We start from the raw sequence: 16,676 nt of genomic DNA, 5'->3' as shown, positions 1-16,676 counted from the left end.
AGCTCCGTCAACTGACTTGGCGTACACTATGTCTTCTTCCAGTTGGTTCCAGTGAATCACAGTCTTAACAAAGAATGAGTTCTTAAATTGCTCAGTTTTACAGTTTGTTGTTTCAATTGCCTAGCCGCCGCCCTTGGAGTTGTTCTTTACCATGTGAGTTGTTAATTATATTTGTGCTTTCAAAGTCTACAAAGCGTGTCGGCTTGATGATCCTTTTGGTTTTGCTTTTTACCAAAAATTCGCCAGGTATGATAGCTGCATGGGACCAAACCCTCAACCACTTTGTACAGAAATACCAGTCTTTGGCTTGTTCTTCTGGACTGCAGGTTTTCAAGTTCCAGTACGGTTAGCATTTTAGTGACCGATCCTTCTTCTCTTGATTTATAGTCTCTTGTGATGAATCGTGCTGCTCTTCTGTAATTTGGATTCTTTCTAATTGGTTGATGTTGTTTGATGTATATCGGTCCCATACAATTGCCCCATATTCCATCGTAGATCTCACCAATGAAATGTATGCTGTTTTCTTACAGTCTTTTGGGCAGAATCTTAAGTTGCGTCTTAGAAAGCCTAGTGTAGAATTTGCTTTCTTGGCTACATTTGAAATGTGGGTGGTCCATTTAAGATCATCCAATATGCAGCCCCATATTTCTCTATTCTTCATGCACACCCAGACCCTCACTAATAAGTAATTTGTCATTGTTTTTTTCCTTTACGTTGTGACACAAGGTTAGAAAATATATGGTCTCTCAAATTGTGCAAAAAAAGAAAATACCTTTACGACTTAATTAATTTTCTGGCCGATATTTCAGATTGATTTTGGCAAGAACACAAAATTTCAGATTTCAATACTACTTAATGTGACTCCCGAAAGGCCAGAACTGATATATGTATGTATTAAGAGAACATAATCCTTCAGGATGTCAACGTTTGAAGAAGCATGCAATCATCGTGTGTGTGTGTATATCGCTATTAAATGATACTCGAGTCATATAAGATTGTATCAACATTGTTTCGACTATTTCATAAATTGTATAGCTTTAACTAGTGAGTGAGGGGAAACAAACATCCAATTGTAATGAAAGTAAATTCGATTCAGTGCTGCATCACAGCTTGTTTTAAGTAGTAATTTTCTTGCTTGAAGCTAAAGTTTTAGTTGCTTTGTTTAAAGGTAAATTTTAGTTGCTTGATAATGATTAATTTTGCCTGAGCTATTTGTATTTTATTTAGTTTTTTTTTCTTTTTTTTCTAGAACAGTACTGAATATGATGCCCACGGGGATCTCTTCCTATATGAAGTTATACACAAACGTGTCGCTGATATGGGTCATTTTTTGTTGATTTTTTTTTGGGGGGGGAGGGGGGTGTCAAATATAACAATGGGTTAATGGGTCATACATGTTCATCTCTAGGTCGAATTTCTGTAGAAACTGCTTACCGATCTTTTTATTCAATAATTCAATCCATTCATCCTATTTCGACTCTTCAAAATTCAAGAGTCTATCCTAAATTGAGGTAAATTATATGACCTTCCAACTACCGTTTCGATTCCTAACATCACTGAAGAGACATTATTTGTCGAAATCCGGATATGGTGTACAAATTGTTGCACCTCAATTTTGCGGTATACCACCTTTTCCGCAAGTTTATTGTTTTCTGTTTGGTATTAAATTAATAATTAAGATCCATTTTGTTACATCTTGTGATACGTTTATTTGGCAATCGCCATGGCAGTCAGCAGGGTTTAAGAACATCACTTGTTCGACCTGTTAGTCAAAATCGTTTTGTTAAAAAATACTTTTTCACGTTTTGGTCTTTTTGAAATAGTTGTTTGTGCTGTATTTAGACCCCTCTACCAAGAAATTTGTTTTGCATCCACACGTATAAAAATTGCGGTTTTTATCCAGTGTAATCATAGGTTTGAACGTTGTTTTTCAATTTAGAGTTGTTTGTATTTTTTCGTTTGGGCTTGTATTATATTTTCCTTCGGGTTTATATGATCCGTTCATCCTATTTCGACTCTTCAAAATTCAAGAGTCTATCCTAAATTGAGGTAAATTATATGGCCTTCCAAATACCGTTTCGATTCCTAACATCACTGAAGAGACATTAATTGTCGAAATCCGGATATGGTGTACAAATTTTTGGACCTCATGTTTGCGGTATACCACCTTTTCCGCAAGTTTGTTGTTTTCTGTTTGGTATTAAATTAATAATTAAGATCCATTTTGTTACATCTTGTGATACGTTTATTTGGCAATCGCCATGGCAGTCAAATGCGTTTTGTTAAAATATACTTTTTCACCTTTTGGTCTTTTGGAAAATGTTGTTTGTGCTGTATTTAGACCCCTCTACCAAGAAATTTGTTTTGCATGCACACGTATAAAAATTGCGGTTTTTATCCAACGCAATCATAGGTTTGAACGTTGTTTTCAATTTAGAGTTGTTTATGAGTTTTTTCGTTTGGGCTTGTATTATATTTTCCTTCGGGTTTATATGATCCGTTCATCCTATTTCGACTCTTCAAAATTCAAGAGTCTATCCTAAATTGAGGTAAATTATATGGCCTTCCAAATACCGTTTCGATTCCTAACATCACTGAAGAGACATTAATAGTCGAAATCCGGATATGGTTACAAATTTTTGGACCTCATGTTTGCGGTATACCACCTTTTCCGCAAGTTTATTGTTTTCTGTTTGGTATTAAATTAATAATTAAGATCCATTTTGTTACATCTTGTGATACGTTTATTTGGCAATCGCCATGGCAGTCAAATGCGTTTTGTTAAAATATACTTTTTCACGTTTTGGTCTTTTGGAAAATGTTGTTTGTGCTGTATTTAGACCCCTCTACCAAGAAATTTGTTTTGCATCCACACGTATAAAAATTGTGGTTTTTATCCAACGCAATCATAGGTTTGAACGTTGTTTTCAATTTAGAGTTGTTTATGAGTTTTTTCGTTTGGGTTTGTATTATATTTTCCTTCGGGTTTATATGATCCGTTCATCCTATTTCGACTCTTCAAAATTCAAGAGTCTATCCTAAATTGAGGTAAATTATATGGCCTTCCAAATACCGTTTCGATTCCTAACATCACTGAAGAGACATTATTTGTCGAAATCCGGATATGGTTACAAATTTTTGGACCTCATGTTTGCGGTATACCACCTTTTCCGCAAGTTTATTGTTTTCTGTTTGGTATTTAATTAATAATTAAGATCCATTTTGTTACATCTTGTGATACGTTTATTTGGCAATCGCCATGGCAGTCAGCAGGATTTAAGAACATCACTTGTTCGACCTGTTAGTCAAATGCGTTTTGTTAAAATATATTTTTTCATGTTTTGGTCTTTTGGAAAATGTTGTTTGTGCTGTATTTAGACCCCTCTACCAAGAAATTTGTTTTGCATGCATACGTATAAAAATAACGGTTTTTATCCAACGCAATCATAGGTTTGAACGTTGTTTTCAATTTAGAGTTGTTCATATATATTAATATGTATATATATATAATAAGTACGTCTGAACCAGTGACAATTGTACGACATATTTCATCCATCGGATCACCAGTGATGGTGATACAAGGCTGAAAACACATTCTGTATATATAATTCGTCTAAACATCAGCCCAACAATGTTAGATCTGTAAATTTGCAAAAGGAAATGTTTTGTTCTTCCCTGGCCTGGATTCGAACTCATGCTACTGAGATATCGTGGCACTAAATCGCCTTGCACTGTGCCTGACGCGCTAGACCATTTGACCACCTAGGCTCTACAATAATAAAGCTTTCGGTGGCCGGGTGTAACTTTTCATCGTCGGTTTTTATCTAGGGTCGTAACACAGTACATGATATATAAGGCATGAAGATAGAATTCTTACAGATCAGCTCAATTATCTACCGTACAGGATCTTACAAAATAATGCAGGATGCAGTCACAAAAATAATTATATTATAAGTACGTCTGAACCAGTGACAACTCTGCGACAGATTTCATCCATCGGATCACCAGTGATGGTGATACAAGGCTGAAAACACATTCTGTATATATAATTCGTCTAAACATCAGCCCAACAATGTTAGATCTGTAAATATATATATAATATATGATCCGTTCATCCTATTTCGACTCTTCAAAATTCAAGAGTCAATCCCAAATTGAGGTAAATTATATGGCCTTCCAAATACCGTTTCGATTCCTAACATCACTGAAGAGACATTAATTGTCGAAATCCGGATATGGTGTACAAATTTTTGCACCTCATGTTTGCGGTATACCATCTTTTCCGCAAGTTTTTTGTTTTCTATTTGGTATTAGATTAAAATTAAGATCCATTTTGTTACATCTGTGATCCGTTTATTTGGCAATCGCCATGGCAGTCAGCAGGGTTTAAGAACATCCGTTGTTCGACCTGCTAGTCAAATGCGTTTTGTTAAAATATACTTTTTCACTTTTTGGTCTTTTGGAAAATGTTGTTTGTGCTGTATTTAGACCCCTCTATCAAGAAATTTGTTTTTGCATGCACACGTATAAAAATTGCGGTTTTTATCCAACGCAATCATAGGTTTGAACGTTGTTTTCAATTTAGACTTGTATATATATATATATATATATACATATAAATACAAAGGAAATGCTCGTTTTTTAAAGGCAGTGCTTTAATGCCTTTCTAGTTGCCGGGTTAATCCTTCCTTCCGCGATATCCAACTTATCTACGTGGGGGGGGTCATTAGGCTCCAAGTAGATCCGGAAATGTTGAATTCTCTCCTCTTCTTATTGTGATATAAAATGTTTTTTGTTTCATTTCATTTACATTGGGAAATAGAGAAACGATCATTGTGTTTTGTTAGTTTTAAAAACTTTTGATATATTTGTATTTTGCATTATAAGCAGTCAACCGATTGACAAACTAGAATTATTTGAATTCCGTGTGGAAAGAGCTCGGGTTAATTTCGAGTGTTATCTGTAATCTAGATGTTTATAAATCATTTCAGTCGTTGATATAATAATTAAGAGTCGACTGAACATTAATTATATTATACAATTTAAGCGCATTTCTGTTTATGCACGTGAACCCGTCTAACGTTATTGTTATTTCGCAGTTATATAAAGTAGCAAATTATCGTTCCTGAATAGGTGGCGCCGTGGTAGCCGATCCTGTTCCTCAACTTCCGGTTTCTGCACTGTGCAACTATTTCAGTTACATTTTAAATTAACGATGCCAAGTACTTGTTGTTGTGTACCTGGATGTCATTTAAGAGAAGGACATGCATTTCCAAATGACTTAAAAAGAAGGAAAAGTTGGATCAACGCCATGGCCCAAACGCAGATTGGACGAGAACACGATTTCATCGTGGAGTCCATCTCAATCAGCTGTTGTTTGCAAGGCACATTTTACTGAAAAAGACTACGTGCAGGAAACTATTCATGGTAAAACTCTATTTTCTTTTTGAAATATATAGTTATATATGTAATCGCCATGCGAATAAACCAAAGCCTGTTTACAACCGCAATTATCGTTTTAGAATAAAAGGGGGTGGTTAATTCAAGGACGTATAACTAACAAGGATTCGTGTCTCGCGGTATCTCGTTAAAATATCGCAAATCGTGAGATTTGGATTTACTCACTACTACAATTATGCGCGCTTCAAATAAATATTTCCGGCTAGTTACGATAATGTAAACAGCTAGAACTCCTACAGTCTCGATCGTCATGACAGAAATTCTCTGTTTTGATTTAACTTTTGTTAATTATCTTCGATGTTCAAAAACAAAAGAAACAAATATAAAAAAATTATTTTCTATCAAATATGTCTTACAGGGCCGTTAAAATCGTATAAATTTCAACGTTTTAACATTTTTATTATTGAATAGTAAATGTCTTCTAGAAACAATGATTGATTTGAATAACCCTTATTTAGTTTGAGCATTTAACTTTGCATTCCTAATTCCTGTGATGATTTATAATTAATTATAATAAAGAATAAAGTAGTCCTGATTGTATGTTGTTCATTTAATGAGCTTGTGCGGTATTTCTACTTTTAAACCGATTGTAAGTTGTTTATTTAATGAGCTTGTGTGGTTTCCTTTGTACTATTCAATTTAGAAAAGCTATGACCCAAACTACACTAAACGAGTCATTGTCTACTTTCAAAATGACCAAAGCTGATTTGAGAAAATTAATCTTGAGAAATATACACGAGTATGTCATAAAAAGAACGAGTTGCAATATCTGCTATTTACTTTTCGATTTGAACTCTATTAACATGTCAGATTTCTTATCTTGGGACACTGATCTTGATCTAGAACTATTGCTAGGGGAATATACAGAATATGACCCAAGTGATAGTGACAGTAGTATAGATTTCGCTGTGCCTAGTCCTAAAAAGAAAAAAACTGCCAACCCAACGGCAAAGGTGTCAGACATTTTGTATCAATGTCCAGTATGTGACAAGCCACTGAAAACCATCTCAGGCTTTAGAGGGCATACCTCAAAACAGCATGGTCAACAAATTCGGGCCAGTGACTTTCGTGTTACAAAAGGTGTTTCAGCAACACAATCATCAACATCTACTAGTTGTGAATCTTCACAGGTGTCAAAAGATACTTTTAGTAAAACTTTTTATACAGCACTGCCAACATCACTATGTAATATTGCAAATGACCCATTTGTTGTTAATCCACACGAGATTAAAGATTTATGTCATCAACTAGAAAACAATACCTCTGCTAAGGAATGTTTACATCAGGTTATTTACACCATTTTTGAAGAGTCAAACTCTAAACTGACACAAAGCAATGATAGAGAAAACATTTTTCGAAAACTTCATAAGGTTCGTTCGGATGTGTCCTTAAGACAGAAGTTTTTAGACCATTTTCCAACATGTTCAGAGAATGTACTTTCAATATTTTTGCAATTGATTTTTGAAGACATTATTGGTGAAATTATGGCTCAGATGACCAAGGTGCAAAAAGACAACTCAGAAAAAGAGCAATCACACCTTAGTAGTAATGATCAGTCTATTCTCTTCTATATAGCAGGATATATTGTGTATTCGCTGCGTAAAAGATTTTCTAGGTATAGTGCACATAAACTTGGTGTAATTTCAAACTTTACCATGACATCAGACAGTCAAAATTTTGTTACCCAATATAGCAAATGGTACAATATACAAGATCGTGGTGGTCTCCAAAAGCCATGTGACACTTTGTTTCTGCTAGTACGTGAGATGGAACTTATTGTACGCAAGTCTACTAGCTCAGTCTTAAGTGCAAATTCACTCTTAACTGAACCCTTGATGGAAAATATTATGGAAGGTTTCATGATCAAATACTATTGTAACATTCTAATGGCAAATGAAGAGGGTTCAATTGTTTCAGCTGTAACAGAAGACATTATCCGTTTATTTCTAAGGATACGTGGTTTTGCTGTTACCCGACTTGAGCGTAATAAGACAAGCATATCATCCAAGTCTACCAAAAAGTCATCCTCAAGTTTGAGACAGGCCTTGAAAGACATAACCAAAAACTAATTAGCAGTAGTTAAAAATAAACTGTAAACTGTAGACTGTAGTGCTTTTACATGTATCAGGGAATTTTCTGGATTTTTATTTAAAGTCGTCTCCCCTGATCATTATATTTCAGTGTATTGATGTTCTTGTTATTTAAAGAATCTTCTCAAAGTACATTTCAGTGCTGCTATAAACTGTGTATCCTTGAATTGTTGATTTTGTGCTCATATCTACCTGATTATTTATATTAAAAGAATTAAAGTATTTATGTGGTTTTTTTTTATATACAGCTAAGACCATGACTATCAATTTTTGAATTGAGCTATAAGGTGTTTCATCATTGGTAAACAATATACTTGTGTATTCTGTATAGAATGAGTATAGATAATGCTTTAGTTGTTGTTGTTGAGAACAGTTGGTCAAATTTGATTTTGTTAATTGTTTGGCAAGTTTGGTCTTTTACAGTAACCTATATACAGTATTGGTTTTGCTCATTGTTGACAGCTATACAGTAACCTTCAAATTCAGTTGTGTACATTTACATCATTTAGTCTGGTAAATAAAGAGTTGTATTCTTGGCAATTACATCACATCTCCTGTTTTTACTTGTAGCAGGTTTAAGACTGTTTTGTGAAAAATAGGATTTATATTGTTCATATTCATCCTCCAGAGTCCTGCATGTACATGTACATGTGTCAGAAATATATACTAGAAACTTGTCATTGTTGTCACATAAAAGGCAGAAGTTGAAACTCAAAATAAAGCAATTTAGATTTAAATCTATTTATCTCAAACACGCAACATATATTACATATATACACAACACAAATTACACACACAAAATCAGTAAATCAAGATATATTTAATAGATATATGTCCAAAGTATATGTACAAATAAAATCATATTATTATTATCCTCGCTAGTACTAATTACATTTTTTGTGTGAACATTTTTTCATTTTGATTAGCTGCTAAAAATAATCCTAAAAATAGCTGTTGAAATGACTTAATAAATATTTCCATTTTAATACGAATCAATTTGTTTTTTACAACCAATTTTACTATAAAAAAATTATTTCTATGAAAAACATGTTTTATAAAAATTGTGTCCAGAAGTAGAACTTTATACAATATGTACACTATACAAGATAAGATAAGATTTATTTTATTAAAGTGTCTAACTTTGAATTGTCCATTGTATCTATATATATATATATATATATACAAGTCTAAATTGAAAACTACGTTCAAACCTATGATTGCTTTGGATAAAAACCGCTATTTTTATACGTGTGCATGTAAAACAAATTTCGTTTTAGAAGGGTCTAAATACAGCACAAACAACATTTTCCAGAAGACCAAAAAAGTGAAAAAGTATATTTTAACAAAACGCATTTGACTAACAGGTCGAACAACTGATGTTCTTAAACCCTGCTGACTGCCACTGGCGATTGCCAAATAAATTGATCACAAAATGTAACAAAATGGATCTTAATATTAATTAAATACTAAACAGAAAACAATTAATATATATATACACATAAATTCATAAGAACCTACATGTATATTTAGGGACAAAAGTAAAGTTTTCCTATATTGGCACACTTCATATACATGTATATATCATAAATAATGAAATATTAGTAAACAAGAATTTAAAAGATCCACATCCAGAATATTGTATTTACTTTGAACTTTCATGTACTTTTAGCAATTCTTCATGAATACTGGTAAAATATGGGGAAACATTAAAATCTAAATTAAAACTATTCATAACTTTTTGAAGTTTGAAAAGAATTGCAATCATGACATTGTTACTAATGTACAACTAAAGCTTATCTCTTGGGTAACTTTGAATCGTCAATTACAAAACGGTTTTCGTCATTCTCTCGGTGGATATTCCCTCTCTTCGGAGCTAAAGCAACTGCTCCTACTGCACGCATTTGGTTCATCATGTGTCGAACCTCATACACTGTTGGGTTACTGTTGTCACCAACTCTATGACGGTAATGTCCAAACTCCTGTTCAAGAGGATCCTGATTAAAAGAGTGAGTGAGAACAAACTTAGCACCACTGTTTAATAAAAATTTCACACTTGCAACAATCGAATGCACACTTATTTTCAGTCCAGTAATAGTCTGATGACTAAGCAGCATCCCCTTCCGGTCTTTCAAAGTGAAATTTCCTACACGATTCATGACGGCTTGCTCCCATTCACTGAAGTAGTTCAGGAAATCCTCTTTTAACCACCTCAGTCTTTCATCATTTGAAGAATTGTAGGGATTCAAATCCGGATTTCGTTTGTTACGACCTTCGTACAGGCTTCGCACATTCAAACAGTCAAAAAACCGGTTCATAACCCTTATAAAGTTCACTGTCTCTGTGACATTGTCTCCATATATCATTTCCAATGCATTAGCTACAGTTGAACTCAAGACCTGTGCAGCAAAATTCACCTTCATGCACCCAAATGTTGACATGTCGATATGTTTTCTTGTTAATTTGGGACATGGGCTGTATAATGACAGTTCGCAATGCTGTTCGAATAAATTAAGCAAATGAAGCCAAGAAATGTCTTTACCGTCTTTCCACATTTTTCGAGTATTTTTATGAGAGAATGAATTGCAAAAACAGTTGCGTGTGGTTTTAATAAGATGGGGTACGTCCGAAATAAAATATATAACTCTGTTGTCAGATGAGTACGGGTTATCTGCATAGTGTACAAAGTCATTGTCCTCTCCGTGAAGTTTAAAAAATCTCCTGTTTGATGACGCACCGTCGCAAGTAATGAATAAAACCCTTAGGTCAACAAGGCTGGTCTCTAGAATGCGTACTGCCTTCCAAATAATGGGGTACAAAAAATCTGCTGTTATGCTAGTTGTCGGAAAACCGGCCAATGGGAACCGTAGGTCGCAAGTTACACCCCTTACCATTACAACAAGCATGTACTTGGCTATGTCTGAGTGTTCAGTTCCTTTAATACTCTTATCAAGTTCCATCATCTGGTTACCAACTTTGTCTAAATTACAGTATCCTATTAATTCACCACTGTATTTGTCATATACCAATTCTGATTTAACCTGAATTTCATCAAATAGTATTCCAACGTACTTTCGCCATGGCTCATCATTGTTATACATGCCCTTCTTTTCTGCCTCAGATTTCAATATATTTAAAACATCTGGTTGATAACCATTACCTGAAGAAAAAAAAATCTTTCAGTAAACCTACATTATAAACAGTCTTTAGTAATAAAAGGAAAAGTACATGTGACCTACATTTTAACGTATTTAACCACTAGTCGATGCCCCAGACTGGTAAATATTGATTTGGACTAGTGAAATTTTTCAAAATTTTGTATAGTCATAAATTGACAAGTTTTGATACTTTGTTTCCAGACTAGTAGATGTTGAAGTTTTTGGCACAGACTGCAAGAGAGGTAAAAATGGTAAATATCAGAACAAGACAGCAACCTAACAAATAGATTGACAAAAAAAACAATACAAATCCTTCAACAACAGACAAATGTTCATACAATGCGCCACAACTCACCAGTATTTAATTTCATTTCTAACGGCATTCATAAAAACGCTATAGGATAATCATGATATATATATAATGTCAAAAATAAGTGAATTGATTTATTTCTGTAGGTGAAATTGCAATTAAATTCAATCAGGTTTTGCTCAAATAAAAATAACCCAACAAAAATACATACAATTTAACCTAGCCTAATTATAAGGGTGTCTTTTAAATGAAGTCTTGGAACTTGTACAAAAATGTACATGTATGTGTTAACTGAAATTCAAATGTATAAACATTTTGACATTGAATGACCTATAATGACTATAATGTATTTTGTGCTGTTTAGGGGGCTCACAAACATGTTTAACCCCATCACATTGTGCATGTGCCTGTCACACGTTAGGAGACTACATTCTAGTTCAATTGTTGTCTTTGGTCATACGTGTTCCTGTCTTATATATTTGGTTAAAAGAATGATAAAGTACAAAAACAAAATGTAGGCTGTTAACTTTCTTCAGTCTTAATATTTGGGCCTTTAATTTCAAGCCAACTACATGTACATGTATCATGACTATATTGTTTGGGTTTTTCTCATTGATGAAGGCCATAACGTTACCTGTAATGGCTTGTATACATGTATTCAATAAAGCAATTTATAACTCATTATCATAATCATGATACATGTATATAATAACCATTTCTTTTCATTTTTAAGGGGATGCATTATTATCTATAGCTATTTTTTTATATATATATTTTAGGACTAAATTCTTAATTTGACTTTTTGTTCCATTTATTATCTGTTCGATTGACCCTATACATTGTAGAGGCAGGACCCCCAACATATCTGTACATGTCTAATAAATATATGCGTAACTGACTTACCACATTTAGTGTAGTGAGAGTAATCAAACAAAGTCCTGGCACTTGGTAAAGTGATAAACCCAGAGTCTCTCAAAGCATCATATGCAGCACTGGACTTCTGTCGAAGATACAAGCACCATCTAATTATCATGGGATGCCATCTCATTCCTTTAGCTGATTTCACGTTAACACTTTTAAATTGTTCACTCCAAAAAAGTCTTTGAAAGCAATTGGAATCTGGGAAGGCTTTCTCCATTTCGGTTGAACATAAAGCCATAGCATCTCTCATCTCAATGGACTGACATGCACTTAGAGTCACACCACTTCCTGATAAATCCCGTTGAAACTGTCTTTGAGTTTGGGCAATCTGGTTTTGCAAACTGGTGATGACATTTCTCTGCTGTGAAATTTTACCAATGAGCTCATCTCGTGACATGTTGCAATGCTTATAGTTCCTTGAAATGTAATTTGGAGTGCTGCCATCAGAAAACCTTTTTTTTTCTTCAAGTCTGTGTTTTCTGCTTATAAGAATGCGTCGTAGACGAGTACATGGTGAGCATCTGTTTCCTTGCACTAGTAACAAACAACTGACATTGCGAACTGTTGAAGAGTAATTAACAGTCCCTTTAACTGCACCAAAATCTTGTTCTTTAAAACCTCGACAACTCTGTGCATCTGTTGCATGCTCTATGGTGCTCCCAACTGGAGTAATATCTAGAAACTCTTGCTCGTGGTTTCCACTACAAACAGTATAACTCCTTAATTTAGATAATAGTCTCTCAATGCTTGTTATGTTGTCATACACACTTGGCAATCCTAACCAGATGTCATGTTCTCTACTTAGTTCGATGCCGTGAACATATACCTTAGCTGAAAAATCTCTGTTGATTATGATATTTAATTTAACATACACACTTTTCGATGACGGATAATGTTCTATAATTTGCAAGTTGTCACTGGCAGCAGAATTATACACATACGGAGAAGTTAGACTAGTACAAACAGTCTTTTTCAATGCCTCGTAAGGGTCTTCTGAAACTACATGTATTACACACTCTTCTTGGCATTCAAGTTCAATATGTTGATCAATAACCACATCAATTTCTTCATCTAAACAAAGTTCTGCCACTGTCTGGTTATCAGACAAATATGAATGATCCAAAGAGACTGAATCCACACTGGTGCATATAAGCTCTTCTGTTTCAGATGGCAAAAGATCTTCATCATGTGCAAGGTCTGGCGGAATTGCATGTATTTCAGTTTGCCCTTTGTCTAATTTTAATTTGCCAGTTCCACGTCTTTTCCTGTGATATGGCACATTCTGCCTTTTCTTCCTTTTAGGCATTCTATAAAATAATGAAGACAGAAATTAATAAACAGCTGGAAAACCCTTTTTTTTTAATGAATAAAACCACCACAACTCGGAAACGTCGAATCTAAAATTTATAAAAAACAAAAGGGAGCTCACGTCAATAGATATAAACAATTCACCAAAGTGTAATCTAAATTGGTTAAAGCATTTTTTGAGTCAATGTCCGACATGTTGACAACGGACAACGTTATACCAAAAATTAATACGGGCATATAAAAACTATTTGTATTATTTAAATTATAATTTTTGCAAGCATGACATTTTAACATGACAATGAATGTTAAGATTTATTGATAATTTCACTTAAATCATTTGATTAAAGCAAACAATTAGTTACCACTAACAATGACCAAAACATGTACATGTGAACCTGGAATAATATTTCATATCAAATCATATTTTATAACAAATTCAGTGTGTCACACAGTGTGTTAACTTTGACATGTATGCCAAATGCTTGTTTCAAAATGATTTTAGCAAGTGCTGGTACAAAAAAATGTACATTGATACTTTGGAATTGAAGTTGAACTGATATTGTGATCACCTGCTTCTGAAGTGTCTGAGTATTGCATATGAATGTTAAGTCTGTAGATGTTGTTTTAAACATTGATATTTCCAGCTCCTGTAATTATCACTTTATTACATTGTATGTTGACCTTGACACTTCAGAGAAGCTGCATGCTAAAACCTATTATGCAACCCCGACCGCACTGATAATTGTTTCTTATCATGATTTTTTTTTTACACTTTTGATATATCAGGGATTTTCAATTTGGTACATTCATCATAAATTATTAATTAATAATATTACTATTTATATTTGGTCGTGCAACTTGAACATCATGCGCTTAAACATGTACATTTCACTTCACAATGTTTTATACAAACATAATTTTTTCAATCCCTAATGACCACTGTAACTTTTATTTATTAAGTATGTTTTATAGATTAGACTGTTGGTTTTCCCGTTTGAATGGTTTTACACTAGTAACTTTTGGGGACCTTTATAATAAAGCTTGCTGTTCGGTGTGAGCCAAGGCTCCGTGTTGAAGGCCGTACCTTGACCTATAATGGTTTACTTTTATAAATTGTTACTTGGATGGAGAGTTGTCTCATTGGCACTCATACAACATCTTCCTATATCTATTTGATAAATAATCTTGGCTTTAGCATATATTTAAAAAGATTATATAAAACCATACCTGAATATTTAATACTTCTTAGTCAATGGCAAGGCAATCAGTTTAGTAAAATTGGTCAATGAAAACACCTGAGAACCTGTAAAAAAACAAATGGAAACATTGAGGAGTACATAAAATACAAAGGGTTTAATTTCATGATTAAAAATTACCATGGAAAAAAATCCAACTTAATTTACATAATCAATTAAAATGTATCATTTCAATCTTGTTTTGAATAAATTTGATAGTAAGAATGGTTTAGTTAGCTTTCAATTAATACATGTTGAAATTGATTTATCAAAATGATTTTAGAATATTATCCTCGTCTTGTTTGTTGCTCTAATACCAGAGCCATGAAACCAGACTTTGTATTGAGTATCTGAAATTTGCATGAATCATGCCTTCAATTCGTGGCTATGCACATGACCCGATTTCAGGTTTTTCATGTTGCACTCATGTGCAATTTCCCCCTAATTTTTTTTAGAAGACAGCTTTTTATTATATTAAAATTACATTATAAACTATAGAAAATTCTGATTCCATTGACATTTGTTTAATACTAAAAAATTGCTTTGCGTAGACAACTGAGACAGAACAGTGGCGGATCTAGACAGGGGGTTCCGGGGGTTGGAATCCCCTTTTTTTGGACGATCAATATATTTGAATGGGGAACATATAGTTGGAACCCCCCTTTATCCTGGGTTGGAAACCCACCCTTTTTTAAAATGGCTGGATACTCCCCTGACAACTGAGACAGAAGTATAAGACAAATCATAAAATATGTATGCTTTTCTGCCATATAGGAGGCTTAATTTTGCTCAGCATGCTCAAAAACATGCAAGGAACAGAAGACCTTTAAAGTAATTTTTGTTTACTCTTCCAATATTGACTCTTGAGCTGCAAATTAACTGCATTGCCTTGGTTCACAGTCATTTTGAGAAAGAAAAAATGAAAATTAATTTAAGCAAAGAAAGGTTCAATATCTAATTAACTCTCCAATGTAGGAAGCTCATTTTTTCTCTGCAAGTGTAAATATATCTATTGAATGGAAAAAAAATACTTTAATGCATTTTTCTTCAACGTGCATTAACCATATACCTGCAAACTAGCAGCTCTGATCTGATAGATAGATATAATGAAACAAAATAGAGCTGTTAAAAATTAGTTCATTTTGAAGCTCAATATCTAATCAAATTCTCAACATAGGAAGCTTAAATTTTATATGCAAGTGTAAAAATGTCTAAGAAATGGAAAAAAATAATGCAATATGTGATTGTGTAGCATATATTCAACAATATAGCTGCAAAATAGCATCTCTGCTCTGATTGGTAAACATTTTGACCAAAAAAATGGAGGGGGAGAAATAACTTCAATATTTGACTAACCTCTCAACAAAAGAAGTTGGAACTTGCTATGCAAACGTAAAAATATAAAAGGAAAAGAACTCGTTTAATTTAGAGCGTCTTTTACACCAAAAACGAAAATTTAGCTGCAAAAATACAAGGCCATTCTCCATGTAAGTAGCCATTTTGTTTACCGAAAAGGGCTGTTTTATATGTTATATTACACGTGAAATACACAACAAAAGACACTCTGTTTTCATATGCAAACGTAAATGGTATCTAAAACTTGTAATCAAATACTTTTGTAGAAGTAAATGCAATAAAATTTAATGATTTCAATGCAACATGACAGGGTCATGCAACTCGGACCCAGCATCGTGGACAGCATCTGGCATCCAAACTGTTGATCACTTATTATGATGTTTATAAGTGTCTTATGATGTTTTCGTAGGAAAATATCATTAAATACCATAAAATAACTTCTACTTAATCAGTTTTTAATTATTCATATAATGTTTTTATACTTACAAATTGATGTAGAAATCTCGAAGCGGCACTTCCCGCTGAAGCTTTCTGCAAGATCTCGTGATTTCTCGTAGCACGCGGTATTTCTCGGATGCTATCAAGGCGGTATAGGGACTTTCCTATCCTTCTAATATACGTCCTTGGTTAATTCAAGACGTCATAATTTTTTGGATTACGATTCAATGTGATCTGTTTGAGATTTTTTGGTGATTGCTACAGTTATAATGATTTCTTACAAGAGGTATATCATACTGAGAATTATTTTAGCACTAATTATGCTAATGTACATGTAGTAATGACAGGAATGCATAAGCTATGCCTCATAGACTTTCTTGAAAAATATCAATGACAATGTTCA

General features: G+C 33.6%; 1 protein-coding gene across 2 annotated transcripts; it reads right to left on the bottom strand.

Annotated features, from left to right (window-relative positions):
* Nucleotides 1-8,272: 8,272 nt before the first annotated feature.
* Nucleotides 8,273-16,458, bottom strand: LOC127723219 (uncharacterized). 2 transcript variants are annotated; one of them, XM_052229778.1, is made up of 4 exons: nt 16,322-16,458; nt 14,472-14,547; nt 11,919-13,243; nt 8,273-10,707 (listed from the first exon to the last, which is right to left on the bottom strand). In XM_052229778.1, the coding sequence occupies exons 3-4, from the start codon at nt 13,240-13,242 to the stop codon at nt 9,344-9,346; spliced, it is 2,688 nt and encodes an 895-aa protein (XP_052085738.1). In that variant the 5' UTR covers nt 13,243; nt 14,472-14,547; nt 16,322-16,458; the 3' UTR covers nt 8,273-9,343. The 2 variants fall into 2 exon arrangements, with proteins under 2 accessions (XP_052085738.1, XP_052085739.1); XM_052229779.1 differs by lacking the exons at nt 14,472-14,547; nt 16,322-16,458 and adding an exon at nt 13,814-13,973.
* Between the last annotated feature and the right edge of the window lie 218 nt (nt 16,459-16,676).

Source organism: Mytilus californianus, unplaced genomic scaffold, assembly GCF_021869535.1.
Source record: "Mytilus californianus isolate M0D057914Y unplaced genomic scaffold, xbMytCali1.0.p SCAF_13, whole genome shotgun sequence".
Taxonomy (NCBI): domain Eukaryota; kingdom Metazoa; phylum Mollusca; class Bivalvia; order Mytilida; family Mytilidae; genus Mytilus; species Mytilus californianus.
Note: the sequence above shows the minus strand (reverse complement) of the source record. Positions and strands in the feature narration are given on the sequence as shown.